The 18,448-nt window shown below is 46.4% G+C and overlaps 2 protein-coding genes across 9 annotated transcripts in view; both read right to left on the minus strand.

Moving 5' to 3' along the window:
* The window catches only part of SVOPL (SVOP like), a gene marked incomplete at its 3' end in the record, with an annotated part of 84,926 nt that extends 81,417 nt beyond the window's left edge, over nt 1–3,509 (minus strand). The window contains 1 exon segment of the mRNA XM_082473193.1: nt 1,913–3,509.
* A 93-nt stretch (nt 3,510–3,602) lies between these two features.
* The window catches only part of ATP6V0A4 (ATPase H+ transporting V0 subunit a4), a 72,468-nt gene continuing 57,622 nt past the window's right edge, over nt 3,603–18,448 (minus strand). For 7 of the 8 annotated variants that reach the window (XM_082472926.1, XM_082472927.1, XM_082472929.1 and 4 more), the window contains 5 exons: nt 15,852–15,953; nt 11,343–11,471; nt 7,606–7,723; nt 5,861–6,032; nt 3,603–4,031 (listed from right to left, as the gene is read on the minus strand). In XM_082472926.1, the coding sequence (XP_082329052.1) occupies nt 3,938–4,031; nt 5,861–6,032; nt 7,606–7,723; nt 11,343–11,471; nt 15,852–15,953 (615 nt within the window). In that variant the 3' untranslated portion in view covers nt 3,603–3,937. The remainder of the gene's footprint in view (nt 4,032–5,860; nt 6,033–7,605; nt 7,724–11,342; nt 11,472–15,851; nt 15,954–18,448) is intronic. The other variant, XM_082472928.1, reaches the window with a different exon arrangement.

The following is an 18,448-nucleotide window of genomic DNA, read 5'->3' on the forward strand; positions in this document are numbered from 1 at the left end:
ATAAGAAACCACCCAAATTGGGGGGAAAAAAAAAAAAGTTGCTTGTTTTCTAAAATAGATTGATTAAATTTCAAGGGTCAGCCTAAGTGGTGTTAGGAAGCCCTCACATGTGCCATATGCCTGTTGGAACATAAGACCGAAAATAACCTCTCTAATCAGATATGTAACAGTGATAGCCACCCAACCCAGTCACCTTACACTTAAGAAGAGCACAACAAAACGGGTAATTTTCACTAAAAACGCGCTGGTTCTACATTGCTTTCAATTGTAAAACCAGCGTATTTTACAGAAAGAAAAACCTTCTGAACGTGGAATGGCCTGGCTGGTGCAGGGGTGCGGTGCTGGTGGACAGAAAAGCTGGCAGTCACGTGTGACCCAGACTCCACTCAGAGGAGCAAACCCGTTCAGTTTCGCCAACTGTAACATCAATCTTTCTCATGCCCAGCCCTTGAAGATGGTCAAGGCTCTGGTGCATTCCCAATGTCAGGGGAGGTTGCCAAGGGATGGAAAAAACAAACATATAAACTACCCGCAACAGAGAAAGTTCTCATTCCTGCCCTAGTAGGTTATACGGGGCCTTCAACCACAGGATTCCTTGGTGGGGGCATGTTGGTTATAGGGGTGCAGGGTTGTTGATAGGATATTGTCAGGATTTTGTTATTCACATCTGTGAATTATAAAGGGGCTTACAGGGCTTCCCTGGTGGCGCAGAGGCTAAGAATCAGCCTGCCAGTGCAGGGGACACGGGTTCGAGCCCTGGTCCTGGAAGATCCCACATGCCGCAGAGCAAATAAGCCCATGTGCCACAACTACTGAGCCTGCGTGCCACAACTACTGAGCCCATGTGCCACAACTACTGAGCCCACGGGCCACAGCTACTGAGCCCACATGCCACAGCTACTGAGCCCACGTGCCACAGCTACTGAAGCCCACACTCCTAGAGCCCGTGCTCCACAACAAGAGAAGCCACCGCAGTGAGAAGCCCGCGCACCACAACGAAGAGTAGCCCCCGCTCGCCGCAACTAGAGAGAGCCCGCGGGCAGCAACGAAGACCCAACGCAGCCAAAAATTAATTAAGTAATTAATTAATTAAAAATAAATAAGTAAAAAAGTAAAGGGGCTTTCATTCCAAGTCATTAAGAGGACACTCGAATACTAACTCAAAGTTAACAGATATGAAAAGTATTCTCTTACTATATTTTGTTGAGTTTCAGCCACAAGTTTCATTAAAAAAGTTTTTATAAACAGGACAAAATATTTTGGAGATGAATATGAGGAAAGTTACTGAGACATAGAGCTTGTAATCTCAATGCTGAAATAGAATGTTGGAAAAGCTGAGCTGGCATCTTCTGTTCTTTGGCTCCCTAAGTCATTCTAAATCCCTTCTAGCCTAGGAAGAGGATGGATGGATGGATAAATGCATGGAGGGATGGACAGATGGATAACCAGTCAGACCAATTCAAGAAAACAGGGACTAACATGGGGAAGAACGCTCCACATCCCTCACTATCATTCCTGAAAAACTACAATCGGAAAGTAACCATTGCCTGCCTTCAGGGAACTGACATATTGGGGATTTACTGTGAAACTCAAGGGCTCAGATGGAGTTCAGGCTTCATTCAAACAATTTCTAAGGAACTGATGGACATTTTATTCTACTGCATTTTGCTACACTTAATTTTTGAGTCAAAAATAATTGGGCCATGTAGAACTTTTTAAAACTGAGCTTGTGTGTGTGTGTGTGTGTGTGTGTGTGTGTGTGTGTGTGATGTAATTTGTTTTGCAATATCATCAGAAAGAAGAAATTTTTATACTCCATCTGTATTCAGCCAAGTACTAATGGTCAAATCCCCTTGGCCCCCAGAGCAGAAAAAGTAAATCCAGATCTACGTTGCCTGTCGGAGTTTCTTACCTCCTATATTTCCTGGAAAGCTTTCCAGTTTCGGGCTCTTCCGCTCTTCCTTACTGCAGCTGAGTCTTACACAGAAGTTGGACCACCGATGGCCTCTTGGGGGCTTCTGGACTTCCCTTCCCAAGAAGCCTGGCTCGCAGGTCTTCTCCTCCCCTTTCAGCTTAGTTCTGTGAACAGGATTCTTTAAGAAACAACCCTGCATCCTGGGCGACTGAGTGACATGCCGGTCACACCCTCTTCTCAGCAGCCCTTCACCCAATCCCTCTTTAAAGGGGAAATTACATCTCTCATCGAGACAGAAAGAGGCTGCCAATTCTTGGAGGAAACTACTATGTCGTTCTCAAGAAGGCCAGGGATTTCTGAAAGAACAGGGGTCTTGGCAAGCAAGGGGCAGAGGGCAGCTTTGTTTTTTCATGCCTTTTCTCACAGCCATCACTGTTTAGAATTAAACGGCAAAAGGCTGTGACCCATCTAGGCATAGCGTAGTTTTAGATAGCCATTGAGAAGGGCAGTGATGAGCTGAGAGAACCCTGAAACTCTCTGGTGACCTCGGCAGCATGGGGATTTATGGACTTACAAGAACCATTTACATACTACTTTAGTCTGTCCTTTTCTTCGATCAGTGCCATTGGCTGAGTACCTCATCCATGCTTGGTGCTCTTTGACCCCCAGCAATGTGTAGGACACTCCAGTTCCTGCCCAAGGGCACACATGATAAAGTATCAGAGTTGGAACTCATAGATACGGAGTCTTCTGACTCCAACTATATCATTCTTGAGCTCAACCTGTTTTAATCATTAAAGGAATACTTGCTGAGCACCTGATTGTGCCTTAAATTGTGCTGCACAAGTCAGGACACCAACGTGGAAGGTGACATGGACGTTTCCTTGGGTTTGAACAACAACACTTGAACATGAACCCTGGTCAACCCCACTGCACGGAGGGGCAGATGGGAGCTTAAAAAAAAAAGAGATCTGTCCAAAAGGCGATTTTGCATTTGGTCAGATCTTCTGGAAACTTATTACAAGCTAGATACTACGTGAAACTGCTTTGTAAACTGTAAAGCACTACACCAATGTTAATGACACTTCATTCTACCAGTATAGTTACCATAAAGATGGTAATTAACCTGAATACAGGCTGTTCAGACTAGTCGATAGAACACATCTTCTTCTACATCTGGCTCTTGGAAGTTTGCCAGTGAAGATGCCTAAGAAGTGACTCCGGGGCCGACTGACCCAGAGTGCATCAGGGTAGACTGTCTGGCAGACTCCTTTCCGGCAAGCCATTTTCCAGAACTTGCTGAAGCCTACAGATGTCTTTCTCCAGTTAACTCCAGCACAATGTGCACTGAGAATAAACAAAATCACTGATGATATCATATTGTCACACTTCATTCCGCAGGATTTAACAATTCGAGCCACGCCAGGGCCAGCCCTCCATCTGAACAGAGAACATTATCTGTTTTTCCTCACCTGGAGTGAAAATTCTTGAGAAAGTCCCTAATCCTGTAAAACTTAGCCCCAGACAAGGAGAAAAAGGTATTTGAGGAAGGAGGAAATGAGGAATAAAAAAACCCTAACCTTTCTCTAGGGTTACTTTGTGTAACTCTATTGGTTAGCTTTGGCCTATAATTATTAAGATTAAATTTTACAGACTAATGTTGAAAAAAGACACCTTAATAACAAAGTGAATGGCCCAGAAGTTTAATTACAAGAAAACCTCAGTTTGGCACTCCCCTCTCCCCATTTGTCAATTATTCTAGGATTTGACAATTAAGACCCCTCATGAGGTTGAAATGACTTGCCTATGTAGTCTCTCTACGACATGGTTAAGTCATATCAAATCCCAAGGCTTACAGATAACATTACATGGCTTCCTCCCTCCGGTTAGCGAGAACAATCATTCCATCGACTGCCTTATGCAGGCTGACGTTAAAGACAAGACGAAACTCCTTCCATTGGCACAGAGACCGGTGCAGGAGGTGACCGATGGAAGAGGTGACTGCGGCCACCAGACGTGCAGCTACTGCTCAGCTGTCCCATCCAGGATTTGTTTAAAGGAGAATGGGGAAAACTTGTAACCAGCCCCGACGTAGAACTTGTTCTGGAACTCCACCCTGTTGTTAGGGGCAAGGAGAAGGAGGATTGAACACATAAACGAGAGGCTGGCAGCTGGAGGGGAGAAGCTGAGCATGTGTAAAAATCAAGCGCCAGGTGACGAAGGCACCCCAGGCTGGCAGCCATCACGGGAATCAGCCACCACGGGAATCCTCTGAGGCTTTTTTTTTTAAATCCTTCTCTTGCCTCCCTCTTACACCTTCCCCTCCCCCGACCCCGCTTCTTCCAGGCCTTTGCTAGTGGCCTCAAGGACCAGAGCGTGACCTCCCCCAGCTCCCACCAGCCGGGAAGCCCCTGCTAGGCAGTACAGTCCGAGGAGCTGGTGATGAGACAGCGTGTCACCAGGTCGTACGAGGTTTTTCGTTTCCATCCTGATCTTAAACTGCGGGGCTTACGTGATTGCAGAACCACCAGAGCCTTGACTTTTATATTTTTATAACTTACATAACAGATATCATGTATGATCATTTCTGCTTTATTATATTGCAGAGTTCATTTCTTTAATGACACGGGGAGAAATGATGTTATAGCCTGGGGCGGGGGACCCTGTGATTCTCTCAACTCAACAGGTGAAGTGTAAAACCTTTTCTTTCTGAACAGTGGCCACAGAGGGAGGGAGGAAGCCCCAGGGTTGCTAAGGACAGCCTGGTTCAGGATGCACAGGGGCCCTGATGCTTCAGTGTGCACAGCACACTCAAAACTCTCGGCTGAAAAATCCCACAAGCACTCAGAGGCAAAGAATATACAAATCAATTTTCACTGCAAAGTAAAGGAGCTGTTACAGTGGAGGATTACTGGACTGAATGTCAATATTATGACATATTATGAGTGTGTTTCGTGTTTGGTAATTGCAATCATTTTTGCTTTTGTTGTGGTCATCCATTTACAATGCTTGGTGTCAGTCTATTTATCTCTTGTAAAAATAAAATACAGCGTGTGTGTGTGTGAAAAAAAAAAAAAAAAACTCTCGGCTGAAATGTGACTTGGGAGAGAGAGAAGCCTAAACAAATGTTTTCATATTCGTCAGCCCAGGGATGGCCGACAGTCTCTGGACACATCTGTGAATGTCAAGGGCCTCCTGTGAGCGCCTTCCTCCTGCTGGGTACCCTCCTTCTGTTTCCACTTTTCAAGAGTTTAGTCGCGGGACTTCCCTGGTGGTCCAGTGGTTAAGAATCTGCCTTCCAATGCAGGGGACGCAGGTTTGATCCCAGGTCGGGCAACTAAGATCCCACATGCCGCAGGGCAACTAAGCCCGTGCGCTGCAACTACTGAGCCCACACCCCACAGCTAGAGAGCCCGCGTGCTCTGGAGCCCACGCGCCACAACTAGAGAAGCCTGCATGCCGCAACGAAGATCCCGCAAGTGGTAACTAAGACGCGACGCAGCCAAATAATTAATTTAAAAAGAAAAAAAAGAAAGAGTTTAGTTGTCTGTTCTGTTGGTATAACTCCAGCACTCAGCAACAAAGGCCAGACATCCCAGATTTGCTCAGCATTGCCCTCTGTGAGCCTTTCAGATCCGTCATCTTACCAACAGTTGAAGCCAATTATAATAACAAACGAACATTTGTTATTTTGAAGCCAATTATAATAACAAATGAACATTTCTAACATGTCTTACAGAGCAGTCACTGTATATGTATATATGCTCCCAGGTATTACATCATTTAATATCATACCAACAAAGGGACTAAACTAAGGTTCTAAAATGTACATGAATTGCTAACGTCACACAGCAGGTCAGGATTTGAACCCAGTTGGCTGGCCCTACAGCCCATCCTCTTTCCCTAGAGCACACTGAGAGCACCTACCCTACAACCAGTTCTTACCAGTGCAGCCGCAGGGCGTGCAGGAAAGCGGAGAGGCCCTCCATGATCAGAAGGATGGCCACCGTCAGAACAGCAAATATGGCAAAAATGATGAAGACGCCAATGAGTCCTCCCCAGCCTTGCACGCGAAGGCCAATGTTCATCACCATGGTCCAGAGCACTTCAGACAGTTCTGCAAGATGCAAGAGAAACATTCTCAACCACACGGTTTATCTGGCAAATGCAGATTACTCTTACACCATAATCCTGGACCTGCACACCCTACGACTCAGCAACTCCACTCCCAGGGGGAGAACGCGGTCATGTCTGCCCTAGGGTACCTGCGTGAGACTGTCTACGCAGCTTTGGAGGAGCTTCCGTCAAGAGGACAAGTATATGATGGCATATTATTCACCAATGAAAGTGAGCAAACCATAGCTACTGGCGGCAACGTGAATAAATCCGAGTAACATCATCTTATGCCAAAGAAGCAAAACACAAAAGAATACGTGTACTATGATTTGATATGCACTGAATGTTTGTTTCTCCCCCAGCCCCTCAAATTCATATATTAAAGCCCTAACCCCAAAGTGATGGTACTTGGGAGATGAGGGTGGGATCCTCATGATGGGATTAGTGCCCTTATAAGAAGAGATACCAGAGAACCTCCCACCCCTTCCAGGGAGATACTGTAATTACAGGAGTTTGTGCAAGGAAACAAACACAGCCAGAGCAGTCAAGACCACACTAATGCTGAGCACTTGCTTTTCTGCTATAAATCAACAATCAGGCTCACTTTCACTGCTTTGCTTTCTATCCCTTTAGCACACATTTTGGCCTGGCTTCTCTATTCTAGGCATTATGTCCAGTGCTGGGAATGCAGAGATAAAAGTCGGGGTCCTTGCCTTTCAGGAGCTGACAGTCGAGTAGGGAGACAGGCTAATGAGACAGAATTACAATCGGTGCTAGGATAGGGGCACCTCCAGAACCCAGGGGAAGGGTACCTTCCAGACTGGGGACCAGAGAGGAAGACTACCTGGGAAAGGTGCTAGCCAAGCTGAGTTCTGAAGGAAGGATGAGACATCAGGTGGGGAGAGAGTTAAAGAAGGGAAGAAATTTACAGGCAAGGGAGCTGCAGGGCAAACACACAGAGGGGCCCAGCTAGTGTGGCATCTTCGGGAGCCTCAGTGCAGTTCCTTGTGGCCACTGCACGTGAAATGGGGAAGCGGGTGGGGGTAATCGGGAGCCGGTGGGGCATAGAGGGAAATACCAAGAGACAAGACTGGAGAAGCAGGCAGAAATCAAGAGGGGTTTTACAAAGTAAGTTGATGAGTCAAGATTCCAGACTTAAGTCATTCTTGGGGCTTGAATCTTTATACCAAGGGATGCAAGGGGCCTGTAGAAACTAGGAAAGGCAAGGAAATAGATTCTCCCTAAGAGCTTCCAGAAAAAACAGACCTGCCAACACCTTGTTTATAGGACTTCTGGCCTCCAGAACTGTAAGAGAGTCAATTTCACAGTGTTCTGAGCTGCCACATATGTGGTAATTTGTTACAGCAGCAACTGGAAGCTGATACAGAGGGTAACCACTCCAGCAAGATAAAGCCAGACCTACTGAAAAAAGTCACTTCTACTATGAAAGAAGAGCCATTCTTCTGGCCAGCGCACCAGAAATGACCCAGAAGGCACTTTCACCTACAAGTACATTGCATCTGTTTCCAAAGGGACAGGTGATGGTGACCGTGCCAGGCGGCCCACTCACTCACGTGCGTGCGCCAGGCTGAGGGCCCAGAGCCGGAGGTAGGAGGCTGTGTTGGAAATGCAGCCCAGGCAGTACTCAATCGTGTGGATGGCCTGATGCACAAAGATGTCTCCAAAGCTGAACTGAAAGAGAGAATTTGCAATGCTATTTCATTAAGTACTTTCTACTCGAACGTATTACAAATGATACAACGGACGAATAAGGCCTGGACTCTGCTGTTAAGACATTTCCAGTTGAACGAGGGGGAAATAGGTATTAATACACTTGTAGAAAGAGAATGAGCAGCCCAAAGTAGGCTATGGTGTGTGTGCAGTAACATTTCCCAGAATTGGCTGAAAAGAGCTCAAAGCAGCAGAGTGCTTGGTTGGTAAGGGGAGCTGAGATTTGTGCTGAGCCGTGAAGAACAGGGAGGGAAAAAGAGAAGCCAGATCATTCCTGGTAAAGAAAATGACTCCGGGTAAGGAAAAGGCAGGTGGTTGGGAACATCATGAAGGTAAGTTTGGGAAAAAAACCATTTGGCTCGACTGGGAGCTTGCTGAGGTGAGGAGAGACTCAGCTGTGGAAGCTGTGGGAAAGGCAAGGATGGACACAATCGAGAAAACCACCTGGAGTCATGAGGAACCAGTAAAAGTATCTCAATAAAATAAAGAAATATTGGAGGCAAGATTAATCTGGTAGAAAAATGGATCAGGGAAAGGATAGCCCATAAGCAAAAAAAAGCCAACTTGTTGATTACGTTAGTAATCCAGGTATGAGGGGAAAAGGAACAGTGCAAAGACAGCAATAGATCATTCTTTTCTTTCACGTACTCTGATGTTATGAGGGGAACAATCTGACTGGCACCATCCCTGCCCTGAAGCAGCTCACCGCCCAGCAGGGAGAAGATGCAAACAGACAGTTAGCACACATCAGCATGGGAACTGAAATAACCAAGAATGCAGGGGTGTCATGGGAACACAGGGAAGGGTCCCTCACCCAGCAGGGCCAGGGTTATACAGGGCTCTAAGATCCCTGAGCCTGAATGGGTGAAAGAATGGCACTGGCAGAAATGAATAAATTGGAGAAGGGAAGTAGCTGATTCCCAGATGTGTTGCGTTGCAGGTGATAGCTGGCCACATAGGCTGAATCTCTCAGCACAGACCAGCAGAGGCAGAACAGGCTCAGAGGAAAAGTCTGGGCTGGAAAGGGACACCTGGGACCACACCTGTGCGAGGAGTGAGAGTAGGAGCTACGTGGACCGAGAAGATGAACAAGGGGAAGATCATGAAAAGAAGAGCTGCCACCCTTAGGAAACATCTCAACTCAGAGATAAGAAAGAAGGAAATTGATGATGAAATGAAAAGGTCAAAGAACTGGGAGGGGTCACAGGGCTGCGGTCCAGGACGTCAAGGATGGAGGGATATCCAGGAAGAAATGGGGGTTGTGGTCACTGGGGATTGTAGTCAGATGCTATGGGGAAAAGACCAAAATCAGTGCCTCCCCCTCCCATTCATCAGTGAAAACAGCAGGGAGGAACTGAAGGGGCGGGGATGGGCAGAGGTGGAGAGAGTGGGTAGAGAGAGTCACAGTAACAGAGGAATGTCTGGTGAAGAATTAACCTCAGCCAAAGAGAGGTCTGGCTTTGCCCTGGCTTCTGGGAGGCAACCTCTAAACCCTTGGCATTTCCCAAGTGAAAGAAACGTCTGATATTCATGGTCCGTCCCTGGGACCACACCTCACCACTTTTGCTAATGAGGTGTCTATGGTGGGCACTTGGTAGTTTAAGTGGGAGCTGGCTTCACGTGGTTAGAGAGTTGAGACTTTCAGCCACACATTATCAACCCAAACCCATCTCCAGGGAGGGGACAGAGCTGGAGATTGAGTGCAACCACCTGGATTGCACTTGGGTCAATCACACCTACATAATGACACCCCAATAAAACATCAAACGCAGAAGCTCAGGGGAGCGTCCTGAGTTAACAATACGATAATACTGCCACATGTCAATGCCAGGAGAGTCATGCAACCCTAAGAACAAAGAAGCTTTGCATTTGTAACCTTCCCAGTGTCAGATTCTGCTTACTTGTGTCTTCCTCTGGCTGGTTCCGATTTGTAGACTTTGTTGTAAGTAAAACTATAATTGAAAGTATAGCATTCTCCTGAGTTCTGTGAGCTGTCTACAAATGACTGAACATGAGGGAGTCTGAGGGGACCCCCAAACTTGTGGCTGGTGTCAGAAGTGTTGGGTAGACTTGGCAGTCTGGAGAACTGGGCCCTTAACCTGGAGTTTGGCTAACTCCAGGTGCGGACGGAAGTGGGACAGGACCTGGAGGGGGAAGCAGAGTCGAGCCTGTATGTGTCTTGTGCTGGGAGACCCAGGCATGATTGTACTGGGGGAAGGAGCCGTCAAATGGAGCCTGAAGCTGCCCCCAGTGAAGGCAGCTGGTTCACGAAGGAGGTGGCAGGTGAACATTGACCGGATATATACCGAGGCCACAAGGAGGATGGATGAGGAAGGTTGTACTGCAAAGGCTGGGACTTGATGAGTCAGAAGAAGTGTGGATTGGATTCTAAAACATTCCAGCAGGTCTGACAGACCTAGTAATACCAATCATCGTGAATGTGGGTTACTCTCTGTACCTGGAATCTTGTTGGGAAAACTTTCCATGATCCAGATTTTTCATTAATTCTAATTGACTATTCATTGGTGCAAATGAATACTTGTTTTTTTTTAAGTAATTAACACCACAGACGGAGTTATTTATAGCATTTCTCAGGCCTCAGGAACCCTGTCCCCACTCCAGAATTAGAAGAGACCTCGGGTTAAAACCCCCAGCCCGGGGTTCAGGACTGTGGGTGACTTCAGTCATGGTATAAAAACAGCCAGCCGTCTTGTCTGGGAAAACATGGTACATTCCTGAGGGGGGAGTGGCTGCCCTTGGATGGAAAGGGACAGGGAGGGAGGAGAGAAGAACACATGAATTTGTGACTTCACGTGAGAGGCAGACAATGTTACAAAGATAAGTGAACAAAGAAGAGACTGAGCCAGGGTTGAGGCCAGAGGCGGTGACGGTGTCTGAGTGTGCTGAGTGTGCTTACGTTGGGGAGGAGGACTGGGAATAAATAACCCACTTCTTGCTTCAATATAAGGGACCAGACTTGGCCTCTGCTCTCATGAGTGAGGGTCACTGATGGGAAAGATCATCATATATTTAGCAGACTCCCAGGGGCACAGTTCTGAGCCAAGGAGACCTCAGTAACATTTAGGTCCTTCTATGTCACTAAACGTGAGGCTGATATTCACCTCATACTCACAGATAGAGCGGCACCTGGGCGAAATTATTAAAAATGCTCCCTGATTGGTTGGTAAGTAGCTGTAAGCTTAAGTGCCCCCCTTTTCCTGGGACCTCCCCAACTTCCCATGACTCAGTGATGACAGGGTTGCCACCAGCGGGGTCCTCCCGACCCTCCCAGCTCTACTGCCTAAGTCCGTCCTGATTGGCTGGTGCCCACACGCTACTGGCTGTTAAATACGTGAGCATCATCCCTGACTAGATCTGGCTTCTAGAATCTGTACAAACCGGAAGTCTTCATAGGGTGTCAAGTCCCAAATACCTCTTCCCTCTTCTTTAGATAAGCAATATTTTTTTTGGCCATGCAGCTCGTGGGATCTCAGTTCCGCAACCAGGGATCAAACCTGGGCCACGGGAGTGACAGCACCAAATCCTAACCACTAGGCCACCAGGGAAATCCCCCAAATACCTCTTCATCATGGTCATCCTGAGCCCCATGGGCACCTGCAGAAGCCCTGTGACCAGGCCTCACAGAAGGATTGGAGTTGTCACCTTCGATGTCCTCGGTGGCATCTTCTTGGATCCTGGAGGCCTGTAGCTTTCAGCAAATAAGAAAATGCAGTGTCAAATTCACCCTTAGAATGACAAAACTTCTATATAAAATAAAGGCTCTCATTAAATATTAGCTATGTCCCAGATACTGTTCTAAACCCTCTATTCAATCTTTTTATGTAAGCACAATTATCACCCCATTTTACAGAGAAGTAAACTTAAGTAACAGAAAGGTTAAGAAATGAGCCCAGGACTGCACAGCTGGTAAGGCTAGTTAGTGGCAGAGCCAGGATTCAAATCCAGGCAGTCTAATTCCAGGGCATGTGCTTTTCTCCACAGTGTTCCAGAATGTGCCAAATTAATCACACTCTTTACAGTAAACCAATTGTCGTGTGACCCAAACAGCCAGATTTCTACAAGCAAAATTAGGAGAGATTAATGACTGCTATGGTCTGAATGTTTGTGTCCCCCCACAAAATTCATGTTAAAATTCTAACCCCCAAAGATGAAAGTATCAGAAAGTGGAGCCTTTGGAAGGCACTTAGGTCATGAGGGTGGAGCCCTCGTGAATGGGATTAGTGCCTTATAAAAGAGGCTTCAGAGAGCTCCTGAGCTCCTCCCATCAGATGAGGACACAGAGAGAAGATGCCAGAAGGGGAGTTTCCCTTTCCCAGGAAAGGGGCCTCATAAGAAGGTGATGATGCTGACACCTGATCTTGGACTTCTAGCCTTCAGAACTGTGAGCAATAAATTTCTGTTGTTTTAGCCACGCAGTGTGTGGTATTTTGTTACAGCAGCCCAAACGGACTAGACAATGACTTTTCCAACACATATATACTTTTTAAAATAAAAACATCACTTTATGAAAATAGCTAAGAAAAAAATTCAAGGAAAAAAAAATCTAGGTGTAGTCATCATTCAATTTGGCCTGGTTTTCTCCTTGAGTCTGAAGAAAATATTTCTTTCAAGTCACTGTGAAATTTAACGTCCCACACCCAAAGTTTTTCCTAGAATGATTTCACGGGTGGCGTATTGCAAATTAGGCATTAAAGTATCTTTACCTTTCTTTCTTCAGCAGGTCCTACAGCAGGTTCAGCACCTAACATTTTCAGATCTTTGGGCAAAGGTGCAAATGAAAGCCCACATGCCATATATTTAAATATTTAAAAGTTATAAATCAAGCCAACAAACTCCTAAATAAAATACGTTCTGGCCTCTGTCTTGATAAATAAATTCTCACAAGAACTTGGAAGGCCAGGTTCAAATTCAGCATCCCACACCAGGACACGGCAGCACGGGAGAGCTGGCCCTGCACCCCGGTGTGTGACCCTTCCCTTCTCACCTGTGATTTCATCTCACAGCACAAGGGCCGTGGCCTCACATGCACATGCGTGGACACTCCCACCCAAATGTCTACGTTCCACCCACACTCCCTCCTTGGGAGTGCTGCTGCCCCTTGGCCACGCCAGGGTCAGTGGTACCCAGGCCAGTGCTGTGGTTGGCCCTTTTTATACCCTGGAAGTGGGCTTGTGTCCATCTGGACAGAAATTCCAGGGTGCCGGGTACCAAGAGGGGGCTCTGGGTAAGGCTTTCCCCTTGGCCCATGGTTCCTTGCCCCATGGTGAAGAATGGGGCTCACGTTAACATTACTTTGTCTTCTTGAAATCCTATTTTCTCTCCCCATCAACTTAAGGAAGAAAATACCAAAGAAGAAACAGAAGACAGTTTTTCCATTTCCATCTTTAAATGCTAGCCTTTTCTGGTCATATCCTGAAATTGGTTCAAATGAGCATAAACAACTGTGTAGACGCGTGACACTGGGACTTTGTGAATCTTACTGACTCTTCTTCCCATTCAAAATATACTTTGCAATCCCCCTAACTAAACATCTCACAATGTTTGAGCTGGATGCCATCTGAAATAAAATAGTAATCAATTTTAAATTAGTTACTTGCAACTTTCTAAAAACACGTAAAACACATGTGCACAAAGACAGATGCAAGGATGTTCACAGCAGCACTATCTGTAATTACTAACAACACCGGGAAAAAGCCAAGTAACTATCAATATATGAATGGATAACCGAATTGTGGTATATTCATGCAAGGGAATACTATAATACATGGCTATCACACACACACACACACACACACACACACACACACACACACACACAGTCTCTCAGACATAACACCGGATGAAGGAAGCCAGATCCAAACGAAGGCGTGGTGTATGGTTCCACTTACATAAAGTTCAAGAACAGGGAGAACTAACCTATGGTGTTAGAAGTCAGGATAATGGTTGACCTTGGGGTGACAGTGGCCGGAAGGAGGCACACAGGGACTTCAGGGTCGGATGGCGTTCTGCGTCTCTATCTGACTGCTGGTCACACGGATGTGTTCATGTTACGATACTTCACTGATCTGTGCCCTTATCATTTGTGCACTTTGATGTGTGTAGGTTACACTTCAATGAATTTTAGCATAGAAAACACGCATGTAAATATAAAGATGTTAAATAGAAATGCAAAGTTACTTCACTGTGACCTGGGATACGGAGTGATAGGAGACCTGGGTCCACGGCAACAAGTCAGAAGAGGAAGCAGAATGTGGGTGGTCCAGGCGGCCCAGGGGGCTGGCATGAGTGGTTCTGGGGGAGGAGATGTGTGCTCACTGGCTGCCTACAGGGTGCGTGCCAAAAGGGCCACATCACAGGTGGCCCTCTAGTGAAGGGGTTTCCAAACCATGCCCTGCAGGGACCCAGGGTTATAGGGTTACAGAGGAGCCTGAGGAGATGGGACCTCTGCTCATTTCCCCCGAGGCCCATCAGAACACGTCTGTTTATAATTTCTATGTACTGGGCCTCTTTAAGGTTTCACAGGGGGAATTGAGAGGAGGCCAAATAATTCCATTATGGAATCACCTCTTGGATGGAGGTGGAAGGAAACGTTTCTAACATGAAGAAGGACCATCTAATCAGCAGTCTAAGGAATCAATCGACAGCTACACATCCCAGGGGCCAAGGAGGCAGGCCTCCAAGCAGTCTTTGGGAGCTCCTGTTCCCCAGAGTCAGTCTAGGAGGTATCGCCCACGATGGTAGACTACAAAAGCACCTCTACTTCCTTCCCTGTCATACAAGTCATCGTGGGGAAAAGGGGGAAATCCATCACTTTGGGCTCAGCCACTATTTAAACAGCTCTTGTGGAGCAAAGAATAAGACAAGCTATGGTTGGAGAGTCCTGGGACTCAGGCGAGCCAGCAGTAACCTGGTCCTCGACTTACGGACAGGTTGAGTTTCTAAGAAAGACAGTTGCATCTATTTCTGCAGAAAGTTATTTGCCACCTTCTTTTGAAACACCAGTTCACCTATTTGGACAATGGTCCACCTCAACTCCCCTTTACCATCTTGGTCTCTCACCTATTAACCAAACAATAAACAAGTATTCTTTGGTTTGCCTTCCTGTGTATTTATATCCCACATAAATTACATTTCAGACAGGTTTTGGATCTGGTCAAGGCTGGCAGGAAATAGTGGGAGAGGCAGGTGATTTAGAAAGAGAGCGCCACCTAGAGACGAACCTCCTGAACTCCAGCCTGGACCCACCTAGGTCCCCGACTCTACCATCAGCCACGTCAGAGTTTAGAAAAAAAAGTTTATCTGAAAATATTTCCAACCACTTAAAACATACGTGATCTCAGCATAGCCCACTTAATATTTTGCACTAACAGAGGGAAGCAGAGACCGATCATGTCAAACAGTGCCTGTGTGTCATTTCTAGACTCTAATGCTCCCTGGAAGGTTAATCTTCCCAAATCCTATTTGATTTAGGCTGACAGTAAACACTTCGTCACCCCCTGAGTAAACCTGAGGCTCAGGAGAAGTTTAGACAAAAGGAGGAAGTGGGCTGAAACTGGTGTTTGACAATAGGGTGAAAATCAGAAAAACAAGAACGGACTTATTTAAACGTGTTTCCTCCTCTAGTTCCCTCTCATCATCTGTAACATAATACAGTAAAAGCCCACAACTTTATTTATCTTTTTCCCCACAACTTTAGAATCCTGATGAAAACAACTTTCAATACTCATTAACACACTAAAACTATAGTAAAAGACTCTTATTTTCAACTAATAAAACAACCACATTCAGAGCCTTAAGAGTCATTAACTACCACTTGACTCAGCACACACACCCCAAGCACAGTTTGCAGCACGTAAGATTTAAATGTGACCATTATTCTGGAATCAAGAAAGCCCCAAGGAAAAGCTGAGCTCTACAGTAGGAAGCATACCTGGGGTGGCCCAGTTCCTCACCTCACCAGGTCCTTCAGGCCCTGGTAAATGCGGTGTTCTCTCTACACCCCAACTTACATTTGCAGGGAACCCACATTCCTACCCACAGTGAGTGAAGGGAAGTGGATGGTGCTTACCTGGGATTTCTGATGACTGGCTCTAAGAATAAACGGCTTAATCAGAAGCATCCACGGCACAGAAATCAAAGCCATAATAACAAAGAAGCTTTGGACTTCTTGCTGTAAGACCAAAACCGTAAGTTCCTATCATTTCAAGGTGATTGCACAGCACACTTCATATGATACAAATGGTAAATACGTATCATTTCAGCAGCACTTTATCTGGAGTGATCTAAAGCATTGCAATGGACCCATTCACCCTCCCATCTTGGGCTCTTCCCAGTGCAGAGAGAGAACTGTCAGTCCCATGGTGCCCGGGGGCCAATCATGGTAGACACGGGAGTCTCCCTCTCTTTATTCCTTTCTCTCCAAGTGGTCCCTTACCATACACCCACACCACGTGGAGCCTGTCATTGGACAGAAGTGCTCATGAGCCACATCATAAGGGCAATTTTATTTGTCTCTCGTCCCCTTGACTCTGTTCCGTGGGGACAGTCAGCCCTGGCCCTGGACAAAGAGCAGGGTTGGCATTGCACTGGTCACTCTGGAGTGACCAAAAGTCCTTGGGTCACTTTAAGTCACAAACTTACTGTCCCCATCAGTAACCTTATATTTCCAGTACTACTAAGCCCTCTTGCTCTCTTTTTCAAAAAAATCGTCCCCTACACGCACAGTCTCATTGTGGGTGAGTTACCTAACGGGTCCTGGGACGCCTGGGCTGAACTCTCTTTTGCTGTCTCTCTCTCTCTGTCACAATTCACTTTGGAGTGAGGCGTCTGTGGTCTTCATGCCTCGCTGAAGCCCAGGAGCCATCCCATTTTATCATCCATCCTGTTACATATTTCCTTTCACATCCTCATCCCCAACTCTTTTCCCTACCCTCCCGAGTCACTGGGTTTGAGGAGTGACCCAGAGCTGCTATGGTCCGAAGAACCAGGACTCCTGGGAAGGCTTCATCAGAGCCATTGAAAAGGTGTAGAAATGGGGTGCTCAGAGTAAAGGGAAAACGTTTCTTGAGCCCTCACATTTCTTTACCTGTTCTGGCCAAGCTCCCAGTGAGACAATTTATTACCATCCCAATTGTAACAAGATTTACCCCAATAACAGTGGAAACATTTTATCTTCTCCATCTCCTACCCTCCTCCACTTTTTTTTCTTAAATAAATTTATTTTATTTTATTTTATTTTTGGCTGTGTTGGGTCTTCGTTGCTGCACGTGGGCTTTCTCTAGTTGCGGCAAGTGGGGGCTACTCTTTGTTGTGATGCGCGGGCTTCTTACTGCGGTGGCTTCTCTTGTTGCGGAGCATGGGCTCTACGCGTGTGGGCTACAGTAGTTGTGGCTCTCGGGCTCTAGAGCGCAGGCTCAGTAGTTGTGGCACACGGGCTTCAGCAGTTGTGGCTCTCGGGCTCTAGAGCACAGGCTCTGTAGTTGTGGCGCACGGGCTTAGCTGCTCCGCAGCATGTGGGATCTTCCCGGAGCAGGGCTCGAACCCGGTCCCCTGCATTGGCAGGTGGATTCTCAACCACTGCGCCACCAGGGAAGCCCCTTCCTCCACTCTTAACTGCTCCCAAGAAGGGGGAGATCCACGGGAACACACACTGCACTTGCCAGTCCCAGGCCTCTGTCCTCGAAGCTACCTCATTGCCATTTGCCCATTTTGATATCATGCTTTTCCCCTCACAATGTACAAAGCAACCAGAGATGTCTACTTATCTGTTGCTCTTCTTCTTTGGTATTGAAACATGGCACGAAGCAACCAGGGCAGTGTTTGGAGGAGGCTGTGTTAGTAACTTACACTGTCTCTTCCAGCTGTATGATGGGAAGATGAGGTTATGGAAACTGCAAACTGTGCCTAGATAATTAATCTTCATTCCAGGGTGTGGAAACCAGCCAACTCCAAATAACATTTTTGAATGGAGAAAAGCTGGAAAAGCCATTCACTGTTCAATGTTCAGCACACTAAGACAGGACTTTAGTCTTTAGGAAAAGAATTAGCACATGAACTATGTGGTGAATCTGAGTACCGTGCCTCAAAGAGAAGACTTGTCTGGGAAATCCAAGTGAACTTTCGTTTAGACTCCAGCATTGCATATATGAACCTTCCAGATACATGCATTTAATGCCAATAGTCTAGGGATGGTTCCTACACCATCGATGTATAACAAACAGGTGCAACAACAGTAAGGTGGGATACAAGAGAGCTTTCAGAGCTATATGTCATCTCTGATTATTATCTAAAATCATTCCTTACTTTTTCTTCTTCTTATCTGCTGCTTCTGTAGGGGAGGAGAACACAGCTAGGATTCAAACTCATGAGGATGTGTGCAGCTGTAGGAGGAGCACGGCTGTAACTGGGACCCAGGACGAGCGATCACTGGCAGGTGCCATGTGCACCGAAGGGCCACCTGGTATTGGGAATCTAGCCCTAGAGCTTGATCCAGAGGAATGAGAACCTATATAAGTGGGTCCTCCCGTAGTGAAAATCTACCAGCAAACAATATGATCAGGTTATCACTGGGAGAGGCCAGAGGAAAAGAAATATTTGTGTTACTAAAAATTAGCCACCGAGATATTTTTATACCCACCTCTCATGGGACATTTATACTTTTTTAAA

The sequence above is a fragment of the Balaenoptera physalus genome (genome assembly GCF_965194825.1).
Source record: "Balaenoptera physalus genome assembly, chromosome: 8".
NCBI lineage: Eukaryota > Metazoa > Chordata > Mammalia > Artiodactyla > Balaenopteridae > Balaenoptera > Balaenoptera physalus.